Consider the following 20,929-nt stretch of genomic DNA (forward strand, 5'->3'; position numbering starts at 1 on the left):
CAAATGTAACGCCAATCTTCAAAAAGGGATCCAGAGGGGATCCCGGAAATTACAGGCCAGTTAGCTTAACTTCTGTCCCTGGAAAACTGGTAGAAAGTATTATTAAAGCTAGATTAACTAAGCACAGAGAAGAACAAGCCTTGCTGAAGCAGAGCCAGCATGGCTTCTGCAAGGGAAAGTCCTGTCTCAGTAACCTATTAGAATTCTTTGAGAGTGTCAACAAGCATATAGATAGAGGTGATCCAGTGGACATAGTGGACTTTCAAAAAGCGTTTGACAAGGTACCTCACCAAAGGCTTCTGAGGAAGCTTAGCAGTCATGGAATAAGAGGAGAGGTCCTCTTGTGGATAAGGAATTGGTTAAGAAGCAGAAAGCAGAGAGTAGGAATAAACAGACAGTTCTCCCAATGGAGGGCTGTAGAAAGTGGAGTCCCTCAAGGATCGGTATTGGGACCTGTACTTTTCAACTTGTTCATTAATGACCTAGAATTAGGAGTGAGCAGTGAAGTGGCCAAGTTTGCTGATGACACTAAATTGTTCAGGGTTGTTAAAACAAAAAGGGATTGCGAAGAGCTCCAGAAAGACCTCTCCAAACTGAGTGAATGGGCAGAAAAATGGCAAATGCAATTCAATATAAACAAGTATAAAATTATGCATATTGGAGCAAAAAATCTTAATTTCACATATACGCTCATGGGGTCTGAACTGGCGGTGACCAACCAGGAGAGAGACCTCGGGGTTGTAGTGGACAGCACGATGAAAACGTCGACCTAGTGTGCGGCAGCTGTGAAAAAGGCAAATTCCATGCTAGCGATAATTAGGAAAGGTATTGAAAATAAAACAGCCGATATCATAATGCCGTTGTATAAATCTATGGTGCGGCCGCATTTGGAATACTGTGTACAGTTCTGGTCGCCTCATCTCAAAAAGGATATTCTAGAGTTGGAAAAGGTTCAGAAGAGGGCAACCAGAATGATCAAGGGGATGGAGCGACTCCCTTACGAGGAAAGGTTGCAGCATTTGGGGCTTTTTAGTTTAGAGAAAAGGCGGGTCAGAGGAGACATGATAGAAGTGTATAAAATTATGCATGGCATTGAGAAAGTGGATAGACAAAAGTTCTTCTCCCTCTCTCATAATACTAGAACTCGTGGACATTCAAAGAAGCTGAAGGTTGGAAGATTCAGGACAGACAAAAGGAAGTACTTCTTTACTCAGTGCATAGTTAAACTATGGAATTTGCTCCCACAAGATGCAGTAATGGCCACCAGCTTGGACGGCTTTAAAAGAAGATTAGAGAAATTCATGGAGGACAGGGCTATCAATGGCTACTAGCCATGATGGCTGTGCTCTGCCACCCTAGTCAGAGGCAGCATGCTTCTGACAACCAGTTGCTGGAAGCCTCAGGAGGGGAGAGTGTTCTTGCACTCGGGTCCTGCTTGCGGGCTTCCCCCAGGCACCTGGTTGGCCACTGTGAGAACAGGATGCTGGACTAGATGGGCCACTGGCCTGATCCAGCAGGCTCTTCTTATGTTCTTATGTTCTTATCAGAAAATCGTCCAGATAAGGAAAGATATGAATCCCCAGTGTCCTGAGGTGTGCCACCAGGGCAACCACGACCTTTGTGAATGCCCTGGGAGCAGACGACAGGCCAAAGGGCATAGCCCTGAATTGATAATGGTCTTGACCCACTGCAAAGCGAAGGCACCTTCTGTGAGGAGGAAAGATTGGTATGTGAAGGTAGGCCTCCTTCAGGTCGATAGAGGAGAGGAAGTCTCCTATCCTCAGCGCTTTCTTGATTGACAGTAAGGTGTCCATATGAAATTTGCGGTATTTTATGAAGTAATTTAGACCCTTGAGGTCTAACACAGGCCTGGACGAACCGTCTTTTTTCTCGACGGTGAAGAACAGAGAGTAATTTCCCAGGAATCTCTCTCCTGGTGGTACCTTCTCGATGGCTGCCATGTAAGAGATGGGAAACTGACCGCAAAACTTTGTCCCTCTTGTGTGGATTCGCTGATAGAGGGGATGGAATGAATCTCGCCGGGGGGGTGGAAGAAAATTCCAGGCGAAGGCCATATCGAAGAGTATGTAGAACCCACTGATCGGAGGATAAGTCCTTCCATCGGTGAGCAAAATGTTGGAGACGGCCTCCCACCGGCGAGGAGGAGGCGTCAGAACTGACGTCTGTTTCCACATGACTGGGATGCAAAGCCGGATCGTCCCGAAAGGTGTTGTTGGGACTTAAGCTGGCTGCGCTGTCTGTTCCAGAAGGGACGGCTGGAGCGGGCGTCCTTCTGTCTGCCAAAGGAGCGTGAGCCCCGAAAGGACTGCGACAAGTGATATGGATGGAATGACCGACGAAAGGTTCTTCCGTCATCCCTTTTTCTGGTGGATGGCATGGACTTTTTCTTTTCCTTAGTTTCCAAGACATTCGCGAGGGCGGTGTCCCCAAATAATTTGCCTCCTAAGTAGGGTTCTGAGGCAAGGTTGGAACGAGCTGCAGGGTCTGCCTCCCAATGTCGAAGCCAAAGGGTCCTTCGCGTGAAGATCCCTGCCGTTAGCGACCTTGCTGCAAACTGCATGGCATCCATAGACGCATCTGCCATGAAGGTAACCGCCCGGGAGACCTTCAGCAGAGATTTGCGCACTCGGGCTGGGTCCTGCTGTGGGTCATTCAGCAGGTCTTCCAGCCAAAGAAGGGAAGCTCGAGCAAACACCGAGGAGGCTGCTGCTGCCCTGATTGAAAGCGCACTAGCCTCGTGCGCTCTTCTAAGCCCCTGGTCCATCTTGCGCTCAGTGGCATCCTTAAGGTGAGCATCTGAGTCTTTCGGATTCAAAGATGGATTCAGGAGATTTACTATAGGTGCGCCTATGAGCGGGACCTTCAACTGATCCATGATCGGTTGTTCCAGTGTATAAAATTTGTTGGCCACAGAAACCGATTTTTTGAATTGAAAAGGAACGTCAAATTCTGATTTGAGCACCTTCGGGAGAAGAGAAGGAAGCTTCAACACTCTAGTCCTAGGCTTTGGATCTGGACATACTGCTGACACTCGCGAGGTGGATGGAGTAGGAGAATCCTCTGCAGAGGTGAGGGTAAGGGCTTCCATCGCCTTGCACAACAGAGGAAGGAAATGAGCCTCATGAAATATCCTAGTCGATATAATCTCTTCAGATTCCGACTCTCCACTCCATTCCTCTTCATCCAAGACAATCAAGTCATTTTCTGTGTCTATAGGCTCCTGCTCAGGGAGCTGCAGGTGTCTGCCTTGAGATGCGGCATAGGGATCTGGAGATGAGCGGCTAGGGGAAGGGCATGGATTTGCCCTCAAGTGATCTGTAGTTGGATACCGTGAGGGTAGTGAGCCTGATGTAGCTTGAGAAGACAAGTCTCTAGCGAGATCCATTAAGAGGGCACCCCTAAGCTGCTCTTTCAGTTGTTGAATTGAATGTGTTGACAGATGTAACTGGACAGGGCGAGCCTGAGTGTGAGATGAACAGAGCCTGTGCCCTTCAGCTGCTTGAACCTGTTGGATGGGGATTGGTTCATCCAAAAACCCAGTAAACGCCTCGAGAGAGGATGCAGTAGAAAAAATAGTGTCCAAGGGAGGGTGGGACTGGCTGCCTTCCTCATCAGACAGGGGTTCCAAGTCTCTCTGGTCCCTTGTATGGTGGACAGGAGCTTGACTGTCTCTACAGGTTCCCTTATGTGGAACAGACATCCTGCCTTCTGCAGCCACCCTGCCCGCCAGAACCTGAGCCTCAGCCACCTCGTGCCTGACGGTAGAGGGGCGGGCCACCGCTAATTCAGAATGATCCCCCGAAGAATGAGACTGCCCGAAGCCCAGGGCGGTAAGGGGTTCCGATACAGCGCCTGTTGACGATGTGTGGGGGAGCGGTTTCCACCCCCTTGAGAGGTGTTTCATTTTGTGTGTGGCTTTTCCCATCGCGGGCACACACTGCGGGACTTATAGGGTTAATGAATACGGCTCTCGCTGTTGGTGACTGACAGTACTGTCTTGGAAACGGCCTGGTAACGCCCGAAGATCAGCCGCGGCAGCGGCCGCCTTCCCTACTGCTTCTGTGCGTCTGCCCCCTCCCACTGCTATAGAGCGGGGAAACGAAAGCCGCTCGTAAAGGAGCGCGAAAAAAAAATCTAGGCGGAGGCCTGGGTATCGAGCCCCGGGGAAGCTGCCTGTGAGGGTGAATCTGACGACGCTGTGCTTGCTGAGCGAGGAGGAACAGCCGCGAATCAGCTGGAGAGGGAGCCTGAAAAGGCCGACGGCTGCAAGAGCCGCGGGGAGGGGCTGGCTGCTCCTCGCCACGGAGGAAGGTTAGCAGGGAAGGACACAAGGAACCTCTTTTTTTTTTTAACTTTTCACAGAAGGGATAAGACACACTGAGGGAAAGGACAACAAAGAACCAACACGGAAGACCTAAACAATGAAACAATACAAGCCTGAACCACGGAGCCAGAGAGGATCCAACCACTTTCTGGAGGCAAAAGAGAAAAACTGAGCACGGAGCAGGCGCAGACCAGAAACGAATCTACAGTAAAACGTCAGCAGTACTCTTTTGCCTTCAACCACTAGGTGGAGCTAATTACCCACCTGATATCATCTTTACATGCACAGGAGAAGGTCGGCCACACTTCTTTAAGCAGCTCGTCCACATCTAACAATTGAAACTGATCTAATACCAATGGAACAGACAGTGATTTGGATGCCCCCATTGGACTTGTTCTACCTGTAGTATCTGAGTGGTTTTGTCCCTAAAGTGCCTCACAAAGTTATTACAGCAGGCCTCTGCGGGTGTCAGAGCATCACTCTCTAGGGCAAATGACAAAAGCCCATTAACCACTAGGACAAGCTCTGCCAGACAAGCTACTTGCAGGTGCAATGGTGGCAGAGAAGTAAGCGCTGCCGCTACCACTATGTGATAGGCAAGGTGGTTGAGTCTTACCTGTGTTTGATCAGGTTTAGACTGAGATTTATGCCACCTGTCCTCTACCCATCGACCCTCCTGTTTCATTGCACACAGCTCACTAGAATACTAAGGAGACCTACATGATCCACAGTGATAATGAGGGTACTCAGGAGCAGGGGTGTAGTCGTCTGGGGTCTCAAGGGGACTTAGATCACTTACTTTTTTGGGAGCAGGGTCCCAGCAGGGTCCCTATGTCTCCAGCATCCTACAAGTAAATCAGCATGAAAGGGGAGTGTGTTAGCCACTAAGAAGAGTCTTCTAACATGCTTCCTTGTCCTTTCCTGCTGATTGGAGCCAATCAGAGTGAAAAGAAGTGAGTCAGCCACTGAGAAGAGTCTTTTCAGTAGCTAACACTCTCCTGTTTCATGCTTATTGGCTCCTATGATTGTCTGTTGTTGTGGGAGAAGGCATTAACAAAAAGAAAAAGAAAAAAAGGAGGGGTGTGGCTGTGACTATCATGAGGTGACCCTGCACTTCTGAATTTGCCACTACACTACTGTTCAGGAGCAATGTTGTCAATGCTTCTGTGCATCTACAGTGAGATAACAGCCTTGACGGGAGTGCCAGCCATGTCAGCCAGAAAATCACCCAGAGCATTAAGGAATCCATCAGATTTCATAAATCTCCAAGAGTAAGCCATCTTAATGGGTCCCCACCCTTGCTGAGTGGAGTAGCTACATTCAGCCCAAACCTTATCAGGGAATGGTCCATGACAACAGACTCACAGCAAGCCCCCACAATCCATGCAGTATTACCAATCTGCTCTATGGCAAAAGTTGAGGGTATGCCTAATCAATGTGTTGGGCCATTGATATACAGAGATAGCCCCATGGCTGTCATGGAGGCCATAAAATCCTGAGCTGGCCCATTTGAGGCAGCCTCATTGTGGATATTCAAGTCCCCCAACACCACTGTGCAAGGGTTCTCCAACACCATATCCAAGACTACTGCTACCAGCTTGGTTAGGGTGGTTGTAGTACAGTGGGGTGGACTGTGCACCAGCAACATTCCCATTCTGTCCCACTGGCTCAACACTACAAGCAATCCTCAAACTAGACGCAGTGCAGATCAGTCTCCTGATGAGGGAGATGGAATTGTTATGGATGACAGCAGCTCCCCTTCCCTGACCCTCAGACCTGGAAGGCTGCTATACCAAGTACCCAGGGGGGCACAACGGGTTAGCATAGGGCCACCGAGCTCATCCGCCCAGGTCTCGTTATGCCTGCCAAGTTGGCCCTCTCATCCACGATCAAATCATGGATGATATATGTTTTATTCTGGACAGACCTGGCATTTAACAACAACACCACCAGGTCAGGGAGTGGCTGAATGGCACCCCCAGATTCTGAAACACAGTAGATGAAATGGGGGTGAGGGCTTTGATGTAACTAACCCTCCTCCTCCCCCCTATATACCTTTGCCCACCTTCATTTCTCCCCCTACTTGCCATCACAGGGATGGCAGTCCCATTCCCCCTTCAGCCCACAAACATCCAACCTGATGAAGAGTTCTGGAGAACTCACAAGCGTGCTCACTATTTTGTGCCATTTCAGTTGGTCATAAAGGTTTTGCCTGACCATGTATTTTTTATTTTTTATCCTCATAGGTCAACATGGCTTCTTTTACTTTTGTGTGTCATCGAAAAAAGAAGCGTATCTGCTAACCAAATTGATATGTTGAAATCAGCAGAGAAAGTGTTACCTATAGAGATACTTCAAAACTAAAGCTTAAAGGTAAAACACTGCATAAAGTATACTACATGGAAATACTATGGGATTACACTACTATAGCCCTGTATTTCACAAAAAGGCAAGGTAAGGCAAGGCAAGAAATTAATGGGGAACTACAAGGCAGATGGCAATTATAAGACCAACAGTTGGTTTAGACTATACCACTAAACCATGGCTTGGCACTACAAGAACAAGCCCTGTGCTTGCTTGCCTGCTCTCTCCTTCATTTATGCACTCTGATTTCCCTTCATTTCTGATTTGGCAACAAATCACATTGGAACTATGTAAATGTTCACACCAGTCCCTCCTCTTCTCCTCACATGCTTTAATTTCCAGGAAACTATTCCAGAATCCTAACCACAAACCATAGTTGGGATCTAAATCAGAAGTGAGAGGAAAAATCAGACTAAACTAGTGGAGCATGCAAACACAGGATTTATTCATATTATACCAAACTGTCTGAATGACATAAAGTGGCAAAGAAGAAAACAGAAGCATATAGAATGAGGGAAGAACTGAGATGATGGTGAAAGAACAAAGGCAATTCTGACATTTCTATGGAAAAAATCAAGGACTGTGAATAACACTCCACTCTAGCTGGAGCTACCAAATTCAGAGCTCCAAGGTGTTTACTTAAGACTTGTGCAAGAATGTTTCCCATTCACATTAATGGTGGATACAGCTGTAAATCTGAAGTGAACCACCTTGCAAAACTCTGTAAATTAGAACTCCTATATTCTCATGAAATTGTTGTCCTGGGGGGGAACGCCCTCCATCTTATTTCAAAGCAAGTACAAATCAATTTTTACAACACATTTTGACAATTTTTAAAAGCTGCAGGATAAGAATTTTTTTCCTTACCGAAATAAAGTTCTCTTTTCTAAACGAAGAGCTCGAGAATCCAAAATGCTGCTGTCCTGATGCAATACAAGTGGCTACAAACATGGAAGAAAGAGAAGAACATGGCAATGTGAATGTTATTAAGTAAAACTGAATCTATCAAAAAAACAGTTATGTATAATTTATGAAGCACTTTAAATATAACTCATAAAGCAAAAAGTCTTTTAATTGATAAATTAAATTTGCATATGTCTAAAACAAAGATTTCTGATGCAAAATACGTCTTTGTCATTATGCCTACTTTGTTTTATTGTTCAACATTCTAAAAAATATCTCTGTAGGATCTATTATTCAGAGGTATACCACCTCTGATTATGTAGATTTCATTCCTAAGAATAAGCTAATTTGCTTGCTGGAAGTCCTCTTAGATTTATGGTTTCCAAATCATCAATCTTCAAAAATATTTTATAACAGTTTAAGGGCGCAGTCCAACTCATATTTCTGCTGGGCTGTGGGGCGCTGGATGCAGCGGAGCCATGTCTGAGCTGGCAGGCTCCCAGCACTGCCGGGCTCTGGCAGCAGCAGCTCAGCCGCGATGCTCCCAGCTGGCAGATGGAGAGCTGGCAGAAAGTGAGAAGGGAATTTGGCAATTTATAACTGTGCCAGTTGCCCTGGAATTGAAAAACTGATGGGAAGCATGATACTAAGGTCCACTGGGAAACTATACCCACTTTCTCCCAGGAAAAACATCATGGCAAGGGGGAAAGCAATCTGGATCCTTCCACTGGCCAAAGAAGGAGTAGCAACTCCAGTATGTGCTTTCTTCTTCCCTGCTCATTCCTTTTTCGTTTTCTGTCATATTCCTATATATGCCCATTTGACCACTTCAATCTGCGGAATTGGCACTTTATTTTATTTTTATTTATTTATTACATTTGCTACCCACCATTCCTCCATTGAGCTCAAGGTGGCTAGACATGGTTCTCCATATTATTTTCACAACAACCCTGTGAGGCAGGTTAGGCTGAGAGACAGTGACTAGCCCAAGGTCCGCTAGTGAGCTTCATGTCTGAGTGGGGATCTGAACCATGGTCTCCCAGGTTGTAGTCTGACACCCTAACCACTATACCACACTAGCCGCATACAAGTGCCATATAATATTTGTTCTGCACGTATAAGGAATTGGTCCTTCAGTGTATCAGCACCTATACTCTGGAACTCCCTGCCCACTGATTTTAGGCAGATACCTTCGCTGTATCGTCTTTAAAGGTAAAGGTGTCCCCACACTTATAGTGTGAGTCGTTTCCGACTCTTAGGGTGACGTCTTGTGACATTTACTAGGCAGACCATATATATGGGGTGGGATTGCCAGTTCCTTCCCCAGCCTTTCTTTACCTCCCAGCATATGCCGGGTACTCATTTTACCGACCACGGATGGATGGAAGGCTGAGTGGACCTCGACCCCTTTTACTGGATATTCGACTTCCTCCTTCCGTTGGAATCGAACTCCAGCCGTGAGCAGAGCTTCGGCTGCATTACCGCCGCTTACCACTCTGCGCCACAGAGTGCTTGCTAAAACCTTTGTTTAGGCAAGCCTACCCATACATTTAAATTTGACATATATGTAACTATATTTTATTATGTGTATTTGACAAACTTCTGATTTTACTTATATTTTGAAAACTTTTCAGTCAATTTTTTAAACTTCTTTTTCAGTATTTTTAATGTATATTTTATATTTTATGTAAACAGCTTAGAGGTTTTGATGATTAAGCAACATACAAATGCTGTTAAATAAAATAAAATGTCTGTTACATTAAAAGCATACAGGCAAGGACTGTCATAGCTTTTAACATCAGTGCAATATGTAGAAAATGTTAGGGTTCATAAATGAATGATACACACACACACATTTATTACCTTGTCTCCACCAATTAAAAACAGATCGACTGCAGCTATGTTAATGCCTTGTTTCTCACAGAATCCAGATAACATCTCTTTGATTGAGAATCCAGCTCTAATGGTCATTGTATATGATGAGCCATCTGGAAGATTTATATGGCAGCTTTTAGAAGACTTTTCTTTCTCAGTTACAGATGTAGATGCCCTATAGGAGTCAAGCTTTCAAGAGAGAAGACAGAAAAATAATATTCAGTGTGGAATGAACAATGAAGATAAAAATCAAAGTAGAAAAGCTATTTGGAAAATAGCCTTACCAGCGAAATACCATTATATGTTTTCTAAAGAACTACTTGATGTTAGTGGATTTTTTGATACTGTGCAAACAGAATTAAGGATCATTATTCTGTTATAGGAAGCTGCCATTCTATGCTCTACTTACACCAGCCAGATTGTTTTAGCAGTTCTCTCCCTGTTGACATGGGCTAGCAGACAGGGATCCTTGCTTCCTTTTGTTACTTACCTCTGCTGTGTTTAGAATAGGATACTGAAAGGAAAGGGAACCCAGGAGGTTCTCCATCACTCTATCCCACCAAAGCTCAGTGTCCATTTTGGTCCAGGAAGTGGGCAGGCTCCTAACAGTTTGTAATGCAATCAATTATGTAGTTGGGCTGCATGAAGTGTGTGTGTGCGTGTGTGTACTACTTGTAGATAGCAAGATCTGCTGGGACAGCAAGCATAGGACCAAGGGGCATATATGGCTGACCTGGATTAATGGGGCTAAGAAAAAAATGAGAAGCATCTGGAGCACGTGAGAGCTAGGCAGTTAGCTACACAGTGTAATAGATCCAAGCACCACTCTCTCTGATTGACTTTGGCACTGCACTTTCTCACATGTGCTCCCTGCAGCCCTTTCTGATGAGTGAGCACCTCTAGGTTTGAACCCTAAAACATCTAAATCTGTGCTGTTCCATAAGGCTACTGTTTAACCTATAGCCCCTCAGTCTGATGTATCTGGCTGATTCTGTGGTCTGGGGAATAACCAATGCCCCTTCATACAGTCTCATATGTCTGTGCCAGTGGCTGTGTGGTTGGGGACATGAAGCGTGTGAAGCGTGAATGCTGCTCTTGGCTACTCTCCCCACTTTCTTGTGGATGGCATGACTGTTCCTGGACAGGCGTTCAAACACCTTAATTGTATGTTTAGCAATGGTATGGGTTGAACCTTTCAGGAGGGGGTGACTAACCTGTGGCTCTCCAGATGTTGCTGGGTGGCCACAGCTTAGCCACTATTGCCTTAAGGGTGGGGCCTTGGCCTTCTGGGGTTTACCTAGGATCTGCTTGCTTCTTATCACTCCCGTTGCAGTGCCAGTTGATACCTTCATGCCCAGAGCAGATGGTGCTGTTACTCTTCCTCAAAGAATAGGTGAGACAGATGGCCTCTATGCCAGCATTGCATTGATTTTAACAGGCCACCAGTGCTGAGGGACTGGATATGCAAATGGGTATTTTGAATCCTGGTGTAACCGACCACACTTTACTCCATCTTCCTGGTGCAAATCAGGGTACGCAGATGGCAGGACAAAGGAGACCTCAAGTTCAGTGGTTTTGCCATGTATTTAATAGTAGAAATTGGAAGATGAGGGTGTTTGCTCAGGGTACTGGGAAGCCAGCTGAGTGTACTTGGCCTAGGCATGCAAGAGCAATCAATTTTAAACAGATTTATAAACAGAATTTGGTAGTGCTAACCTGACTGAGCTTTGCTCACTTTGAACTGCCTCTTGCATCAAGCGTTTGCTTATTTATGAGCCATTTGTGGATTGGCAGTCATTTACTTCAATGCTGTACTGTATCTCTGCAGCATAAAGTGCTGGTTACTTTAGGAAACCTGGCATGTATGTGCATGCAATATATGTATAATAATACATGTAACGCTGCATTTAATAATTTATATAATTTGTGAGAATTGTTCATATTTCTAGCAGAACTGGGAGGGGGATAACTCTCTTCTTGTCAAGATCAAAGAGTGAGACAGGAATTAGAAAAAAATCCATACAGGTAAGCTCAACTTTGAGATTTCCAGAAATTCCATTCCTAACTGGGACTGTGAACATGACAGATGTATGCATGAGAAGAAAAAAGAACCCAGATCATTCAGACGAAAGTGAAGCACACACTTTCTCTCCTGCTGAGTCAGAACTAACAGACAGCTCAAGCACAGTCCCCAAGGCATTTTTATACATTTCACAGGGTCTCGTCAGAAATCTAGGAATCCTAGAATTTAAAGTTTCTAGCTTTCATGGGTGCATAAATAAGCTTCAATATGTGATTACAGAAGCCCAAATTCATTCACAAGATTTTTTGAAAGATGTGCATCCCAATCCTATGCATATTTACTCAAAGATGTCCCACTGAGTTCAGTAACACTTATTTATTATTTGTTATTATTTATTTTATTATTTGATTTATATCCCGCCCTTCCTCCCAGCAGGAGCCCAGGGTGGCAAACAAAAGCACTAAAATCACTTTAAAACATCATATAAACAGACTTTAAAATACATTAAGACAAAACATCTTTAAAAATATTTTTAAAAGCTTTGAACACATCTTAAAAAAGAGGTTAAAAAACATAGTTTGTTTTTTTTAAAAAAAGGTTTAAAAACGTATTAAAAAGCAATTCCAACACAGAAGCAGACTAGGATAAGGTCTCAACTTAAAAGGCTTGTTGAAAGAGGAAGGTCTTCAATAGGTTCCAAAAAGATAACAGAGATAGCGCCAGTCTAATATTTAAGGATAGGGAGTTCCACAGGATAGGTGCCACCACACTAAACGTCCATTTCCTATGTTGTGCAGAACGGACCTCCTGATAAGATGGTATCTGCAGGAGGCCCTCACCTGTAGAGCGCAGTGATCTACTGGGTATATAAGGGATAAGACGGTCTTTCAGGTATCCTGGTGTCAAGCTGTATAGGGCTTTGTACACCAAAACTAGAACCATGAACTTGGCCCAGTAGCTAATGGGCAGCCAGTGCAATTCTTTCAGCAGCAGGGTGACATGCTGTCGATACCCTGCCCCAGTGAGCAGTCTCACTGCCAGATTTTGCACCAGCTGCAGCTTCCGGATCAACCTCAAGGGCACCCCACATAGAGTGCATTACAGTAATCAGCCTGGAGGCTAGTAGTACATGGACAATAGCGGCCAGGCTATCCCAGTCCAGAAACAGACGCAGCTGTCTTACCAGCTGAAGCTAGTAAAAGGCACTCCTAGCCACTGAGGTCACCTGGGCCTCTAGAGACAAAGATGGATCTAGGAGCACCCCCAGACTATGGACCCGCTCTTTCAGAGGGAGTATGACCCCATCCAAAGCAGGCAACTGACCAATTATCTGAACTTGGGAACCAACAACCAACAGTGCCTCCATCTTGCTAGGATTCAGACTTAGTTTATTGGCCCTCATCCAACCCACCACCGAGTCCAGGCAGCGGTCCAAGGCTTGCATGGCCTCTCCTGATTCAGATGTTACAGAGAAATAGAGCTGGGTATCATCAGCATACTGCTGACCCCCCCCCCCAAAATCTCCTGATGACTGCTCCCAAGGGCTTCATATAGATGTTAAACAGAATAGGGGACAATATGGTATCCTGTGGCACCCCACCCCACAGCTGCCAGGGGGCCAAAAGACAATCACCCAATGCTATTGTCTGAAAATGACCTTGGAGATAGGATCGGAACGACTGTAAAACAATGCCTTCGATACCCATCTCACCAAGTCGGCCCAGAAGGATACCATGGCCAATGGTATCAAAAGCTGCTGAGAGATCTAGTAAGAGTAACAGGGTCACATTCCCCCTGTCCTTCTCCCGATAAAGGTCATCCATCAGGGCGACCAAGTCTGATTCAGTCCCATAACCAGGCCTGAACCCAGACTGGAATGGGTCAAGATAATCTGTTTCATCCAAGAGTACTTGCAATTGCTGTGCCACAACCCTCTCAATCACCTTCCCTAAGAAGGGGATATTTGTGACCCGTCAGTAATTGTCGCAGACCAATGGGTCCAGGGTGGGCTTTTTCAGGAGTGGTAGGAACCACTCCTTCCCACAATGGTGCATTGACCACACCCTGGATCCACTGGGTCAAACCCCCTTGGCTTTAATAAGTCAGGAAGGGCAAGGGTCAAGAGGACACATTGGTGGTTACAACATTGCAAGCACCTTGTCTATGTCATCAGGCTGCATCAACTGAAACCATTCCCAAGATGTTGCAGCAGACGTTGTACTGGACACCTCACTGGGGACTACAGTAGATGTGAATGGGGCATCAAGACTGCTATGGAGGCGAGTAACTTTACCCTCAAAGTGCCTTCCAAACAATTCACAGTGGGCCTCCGAAGGGTCTAAGACTCCAGTTTCTGGAGTTGATGTCAACAGACCCCTGACAATATGGAAAAGCTCCACTGAACAGCTACTTGAGGATGAGATGGAGACAGAGAAGTGGGCCTTTTTTGCCGCCTTCACTGCCACACAGTAGGCATGATTATGTTTTACTTGTGCCCGATCAACCTCACAGCACATATTTTGCCACTTGTGCTCTAGCCGTCATCCAGCCTGTTTCATTGCCCTTAACTCACTGGTGTACCAAGGTGCCAACCAGGCTCTACAATGCCGGAGAGGGCACTCAGCAGCAACCGTGTCAAGAGCCTGAAGCGCCTTGCTGTTCCACAGCGTGACAAGGGCTTCAACAGGGTCACCTGCTCTATCTTCTGGGAAATTCCCCAGGGCATTCAGGAATCCAGTGGATTCCATTAGTCTCCAGGGGCAGAGCATCTTAATCTGTCCACCATCCCTGTAGGGAAGGTCGAAGCTACAAGTCTAAACTTCACCAGGAAGTGGTCTGACCATGACAATGGGGTGACATTCACCCCCCATCTCCAGACCACACCTTCCTCCATCTAGAGCAAAAACCAAGTAGTGGGTGTGCTCTGCCCTATGCGTCAGGCTGGTGACAACTTGAGAGAGCCCCAGGACTATTGTTCTGGGCTCCTCCAACACCACAGCCGAGATGGCCCCTGCCAGCTTGGTCAGAGAAGCTGCCGGGCAGCAAGGTGGAGGGTACACCAGCAGCAACCCTAGTTTCCTGTCTCCTTGGCCCAACACCAGGTGCAGGCCCTCACAGCCAGCTCCAAGACAGAGAGGTTTCCTGGTGACAGAGATGGAAGTTCTGCAGACCACAGCAACTCCTCTCCCCCCCCCGTCCCTGCAGCCTGTGCTGGTGTTGCACCGAGTATCTAGCTGGGCAAAGCTGGGACAGATCAACTCCTCCCATCTCATCCACCCAGGTCTCAGTAATGCACACCAAATCGACACCTTCATCCAGGATCAAATCATGGATGAGTATTATTGTGTACCGATTTGGCATTAAACAACAACACACACAGGTCAGTGGGCACAGCAGATGCCCAACAAGGAACCCATCCATGAGAGGAGTGGGAGGGAGGAACAAGGCGTAGATAGCCTTGCCCTCGTCTTCTATGGTAATTCACCCCCCCATGACTATACGTCCCTCTATTCGTGATTACTTAGGACCAAACTAGATGTGATGCTAAAAGCACACGTTTTTAAAATTAATAGTGGACTTGGGTGAGCACTTTTCCTAGTGGTGATCCCAATGAAATCCGTCACCCCAATGTGGTTATTAGTCCTGAAAACTGGTTCCAGTGACACCACTGACAGCATTTTTTTGTGGGGAGGGCAAGAACCCATAGCTGGGATCTTTAGAGGCTATAAACTATCCAGGGGGGTTGAGGGTTACTGTTGCCAGGGCAGTTTGTAAGCAAAGGCTTGGGGGAAGAAAACAAGATCCCTAGAAAACAGCTTTGCTTTACTCTTAGTGTGTGATAAAAGTATCTCTACTTCCGCAAGGCAGAGTGTGAGCAGGGGTGATAAGACAGGCTGTGCCACAGGTGAAGAAGCTCTGCAAGAGCTGTTAAAGTGAGGAGACCCCACAGAGCTAGAACTAGATTCGTGGGATCTCACCTTTTGTGGCCCCTATCTATCTATCTATCTATCTATCTATCTATCTATCTATCTATCTATCTATCTATCTATCTATCTATCTATCTATCTATCTATCTATCTATCTATCTATCTATCTATCTATCTATCTATCTATCTATCTATCTATCTATTACATTTCTACCCCGCCTTTCTTTTCATGATTGAAACACAAGGCGGCTTACATATGGTTCCCAGGCGGTCTCCCATCCAGGCAATGACCCTGCTTACCTTCAGCAGGGAGCTGGCCTTACGTGCCTTCAAACCATAGCCTGGATCCTAATGTCTTCTGGACTTATAATCCTTCCTAAGGGAGGACTTACACCTGTTCAGGTCATCCCTCAACCGAGAAGGAATATTCCCCCCCCCCCACAATATCTCTTGGGAAATGTAACCTTTCACCCAAGATAAAAAAAGAGAGGAAACTTTCCCTCGCTGGGGAAGGTAATTGCAGGATGATAAGCCACTAGGGTACTCACCCCCACCCTCTGCTGACTGGAAGCTCTGGAGGGAATGTCAACCAAGTGAAGATGGTGGAGTCTAAAAGGTCCCCTGAAGGGCAGCCATCATGGCAGAAAAGCTTCCAATATGGGAGAGGAAGCCTTGGGAACAACAGAGGCCATTCCCTGCAAGTCCAGCAAAAAAAGTGGGGAAGAACTGCTGTGAGCCAAAAACAGGGTGCGACTTCTTGACCCTCAAGTGCTAGCATACCCAAAGTTGATAGAGGTGTGACCATGTGCACTAAGAGAAAGGGCTGGCAGACTATGCTCAACCAGAGGAAAGAAATGCTGCTAAGGCCCACTGGTCTGATCCTTACAGAGCCACCAGCAGAGTAAAATGGAGCAAGGCAAGTTGCTGAAGCATCCACAGCAAAAACAAAATGGCATTCCCCTTGGTAGTGGTTCTTAGAAGGACATGCCAAGGCTCTGCACAGGAATAAAGTGTAGATGGTAAGGGCAGCTCCGGACCCAGGGTGCCCCCATCATAAGCACATAGACTTCTTTCCCCATCCCCACTCCCCAAAGGGAATGACAGTGAGAGACACAACAGAAAAGAGGGGAAAAAACACTGACTGAAAAAATTAAAAAACCTACATGCCGAAAAACTGAGAAACAGGAGAGACAAGACCCAACAAAGAATTCCACAACACAGAGACAAAAAAATAAAACAATAACAGGACAGGGTTACCACAAAAGGTAGACAACAAGCACTACCCTGAGAACCCAGCCTTCACCAACTGCAGGCAGAATCGGTCTGGCTAGAGGCATGATTCCTCCCCTGGAAAGGAGGCAAAGAGCTTGAAAGAACTCCGCCTGATCCTTCCAGTAAGAGGCATCATCCCTATCAGGAATGTCTTCAGTCTAGACCTGGCAAATTAACCTTTCAAAGATAGCCATGTTTCAGTCCCACTGAACTAAAAGTTAAACATATGCCACGGGTATCAATGGGAGCTCAAAACATTTAACTCTAGCCAGGCTGTGTCCAGTGTGATTTGCTCTCTCTATTTTTTAAAAAACCTTTCACTTTCACTATATATATTAAATACATATTTTAACTTTGCAACTTCAATAAGTAATTATTGGCTGTAGCTGCATTCTGCTTTATTTATCACATTGGGAGTGTTAAGGATTTATTATTTGAAATTCACTTTTTCTCTATGCCCCTTCAACACTGATACATTCTTTTCATTGACAGTTTATATTACATTACCTAACATACAACAAACAACCATCAAGAAGCTGGACTCGCATCTACCAAGCTCTATTTTTCTGACTCATCTTTCGGTCTTTTGACTTAGGCATAGGAGATACAGCTGATGTTATTCAGGCATACTGTTTTTATCTCCCTGCAATCTTTTTTGTCCTAACATGCAAGCCTTACCATTTCAAGACTTGCAGCTGATGACAATGAGTCTTGAGATTCATGTCTGTAGGACAATCCATTGGTTTGAGAGGAATCTGTGGGGAAATCTTAAAATAATACATAGTGCAATTAATTTAAAATATAGTAATCATTTTATTAGAAAAACCTAAATCACTGTACCAGAATTTTCACATAAATGCTCAATATATATCATATACAGAATTTATTCAAACTGTTTCCTAAGCAAGCTTTAAGATCTACAAAATATAATGCTCTGTCAATTGTAGTCAACTAGACTCCAGAATTTTCTGTTTGAAAATTTGCTGTGACCAATGAAAATATGGAACTCTGAACAAGAAGCTTCTAACACAGCAATGTCATGTTTTAAAGATTTTTAGACTCTCTCATCTTAATCCACCTCTATAATGATATGTATTTTCAATATTAAAACTTACCTTTGGAACAATCACCATTCTCCTTTTTCTTCTGTGATCTTCCCAAACTCTTGCTTCTAGACCAGGAAAAAAATGTTCCTTTTTTCTTTTTTTCAACGTCTTCCTCTCCAGATTCTTCATTTAAGGATCGTCCAGACTTAGATTTTCCACTTAACTATTATTTAAAATTTTTTTAAAAAAAATTATCTGGAAACTTCATACTAATTTAAATAGAGCAACACATTCTGATACTGATGATTATTTATTGTTCAATTCATGACTAACTTTCATTCATATAAGTGACTCCTATGATATCTTGTGTCAGGAAAAGAAGCACAGATGAAAACAAGATCGAGCACGTATTTGACTAATAACTTTTCCATAATCCTGCAGGGGAAAACTGTATTTTTAAGTGGTAAAATATTTTCTTTCTAACAAATTAAGCTCTTCAATTGTGTAAATAAGTCTTTGCAATTAATTAGGTACAATTCAGACATGAACAAGCCACAACAAGCCTCGGGCTAACACATTTCCTGTCTCTCCTCCCCCTTTTCATGCAACAGAGGAGGAGATCAAAGGTATCCACTTCTGCTTTTAAACAAACCACAGTTCTCTGATGTTTTAAACTCAGGAATAGGATTTGTTAAAACCATGGTTTGATTGTGTCCTGCCCTCAGTAACCATACCTTAAACAAACCCAAATACCTTGGATCCAGATATCATGTGAAACTGTGACTTGCTTGAAAGTGGCAGAGAATACGTCTGATATTTTCTTGAAATACCAGAGGGAAAGCCTGAGGCTCACTACAGTACTACATGCACATAGTGGGAAACCATGGCTTCTCATTACACCTATGCTGGGCTCTGATGCCAGCATTAGGTACTAGAACGAAATATGATTCAATTTTACTATATATTCAGGTGATCAACAAACAAAAATACTTGATTGTAGATGTTTGATCATATGAGAGAGAAACCTTTTTTGGTGTTGACCGTTCAGAACCAAAACTGTGTTTAGAAGTAGGGCTGCTGGGAACATATTGTGGATCAGGAACAGGCCGACCTTCCACTTCTGCCAAAATACATTCTTGGTAAAGTGGAGATTTCAGGAAACGTGTATAACTGTCAAACTTCATCAAGTTGAAAATCTAAGAAGTAAATAAATGGAATAAATGTCTTAAATAACATGGAAATGAACTTTTACAAGCACCATTTTTTAAATGTTAAGCATTAGAATAAAGATGTTTATTTGTCTTAAGAGTGCTTCTAGTTTAAAAAGAAAATGGAAATTACATATATTTTCAGTGAACTATTGTAAATAAACTGCACAACTGAAAATAAAAGTGTATTATGATAACAATGAATTTGTCTGGGAAGGCTGAAACTAAAACATGAAACTTTCAATAACGCTAAATTTTAAGCAAAAGACATGGAGCACAATGCTAACATGTATATTACTTTTAAGCCCCAATGGTTTCAATAGGAGAGGTAATGATTACTACTTCCTTTGAAACTGGTAATATTTAAAATTGCAAGGATGGTATCAGGAAGGCTAAAGCTGTGAATGAGCTGAGGTTAGTGAGTGATGCTAAAAGCAACAAAAAAGCTTTCTTCAGGTACATCCAAAGTAAAAGACAGAGAAAAGAAATGGTGGTACAGTTACTCAGTGAGGATGGCAAACATGATGACAAACGGCAAGGAAAAGGCAGAAGTGCTCAATTCCTACTTTGACTCAGTCTTCTCGCAAAAGAGGTTCTGTGACCCTCCTGGCAAACGTGAAGTACAAGTTGAAGGGGGCAGGATTTCAGCTTGAGACTGATAAAGAAATAGTCAAGCAATACCCAATCACACTGAACGAGTTCAGATCTCCAGGGCCTGATGAATTGCACTCTAGAGTACTGAAGAAACTGGCTGAAGAACTCTTGGAACCACTGTCTATTATCTTTGAAGGATGGGGTCACATGCACGATGACTGGAGGAGGACGAATGTTGTCCCTATCTTCAAAAAGAACATAATGGAGGAAACCTGGAAACTACAGACCAGTCACTCTGACATCAATCCCTGGGAAAATCTTGGAGCAGATCATAAAGCGGTCAGTCTGTAAGCACTTTGAAAACAATGCAGGGATTACTAGAAGCCAACATGAATTTGTCAAGAACAAATCCTGCCAGACTAATCTTATATCATTTTTTGATTGGGTAACCTCCCTGATAGACTGTGGGAATGCTGTGGACATAATATATCTCAACTTCAGCAAAGCTTTTGATGAAGTGCCCCATGATATTTGGATTAGCAAGCTAGCTAAATGGGGGCTGGATGGAACAATAATCAGGTGGATCCATAGCTGGCTACAGAAAGGTACTCAAAGAATGCTTACCAATGGTTCCTTCTCAAACTAGAGGGAGGTAATAAGGGAGTACTGCAGGGTTTGGACCTGGGCCCAGTGCTTTTCAACATTTTTATTAATGATTTGGATGAGGCAGTGCAGGGAATGCTTATCAAATTTGCAGATGATACAAAATTGTGAGGAATAGCTAACGCCCCAGAGGACAGAAACAAAATTTAAAGTGATCTTGATAGGCTGGAGCATTGGGCTGAAAACAACAGAATGAAATTTAACAGGTGTACAAGGTTCTACACCTAGGAAAAAGAAAGAAGTTATAAGATGGGGGCTACTTGGTTCAGCAATGCTACATGTCACACAGAGGAGGGCCAGGATCACTTCTCGATAATCCTGAGGACTTCCGCAGGACAAGCAATATTGGGCTCAAGTTACAGGAAGCCAGATTTCAGCTGAACATCAGGAAATACTCCCTAACTGTTAGAGCAGTATGACGATGGAACTAATTACCTTGAGAGGTGGTGGGCTCTCCAACACTGGAGGCATTCAAGAGGCAGCTGGACAGCCACCTGTCGGGGATGCTGTAAACTGGATTTCTGAATTGAGCAGAGGGTTGGAATTGATGGCCCCTTCCAACTCTACTATTCTATGATTCTAAAAGTGCTTAACTTTGGTTGAATCTAATCATTGGCATTTGAAAAACTGAGAAAAAAGTCTTTGTCTTCCTTGAAGCAAACAAAGTGCTTCTGTTACCTTCTCTGCATTGTTAAGAACTGTGAACCTCT

The 20,929-nt window shown here is 44.4% G+C and overlaps 1 protein-coding gene across 8 annotated transcripts in view; it reads right to left on the reverse strand.

The window, feature by feature from the left end:
* Positions 1-20,929, reverse strand: part of RGS12 (regulator of G protein signaling 12) — a 193,962-nt gene that overhangs the window by 53,197 nt on the left and 119,836 nt on the right. For all 8 annotated transcript variants that reach the window (XM_061583866.1, XM_061583865.1, XM_061583860.1 and 5 more), the window contains 5 exons: positions 18,780-18,950; positions 17,824-17,977; positions 17,387-17,475; positions 9,476-9,676; positions 7,577-7,650 (listed from right to left, as the gene is read on the reverse strand). In XM_061583866.1, the coding sequence (XP_061439850.1) occupies positions 7,577-7,650; positions 9,476-9,676; positions 17,387-17,475; positions 17,824-17,977; positions 18,780-18,950 (689 nt within the window). The remainder of the gene's footprint in view (positions 1-7,576; positions 7,651-9,475; positions 9,677-17,386; positions 17,476-17,823; positions 17,978-18,779; positions 18,951-20,929) is intronic.

Source organism: Rhineura floridana, chromosome 9 (genome assembly GCF_030035675.1).
Source record: "Rhineura floridana isolate rRhiFlo1 chromosome 9, rRhiFlo1.hap2, whole genome shotgun sequence".
In the NCBI taxonomy this organism is placed as follows: Eukaryota; Metazoa; Chordata; class Lepidosauria; order Squamata; family Rhineuridae; genus Rhineura; species Rhineura floridana.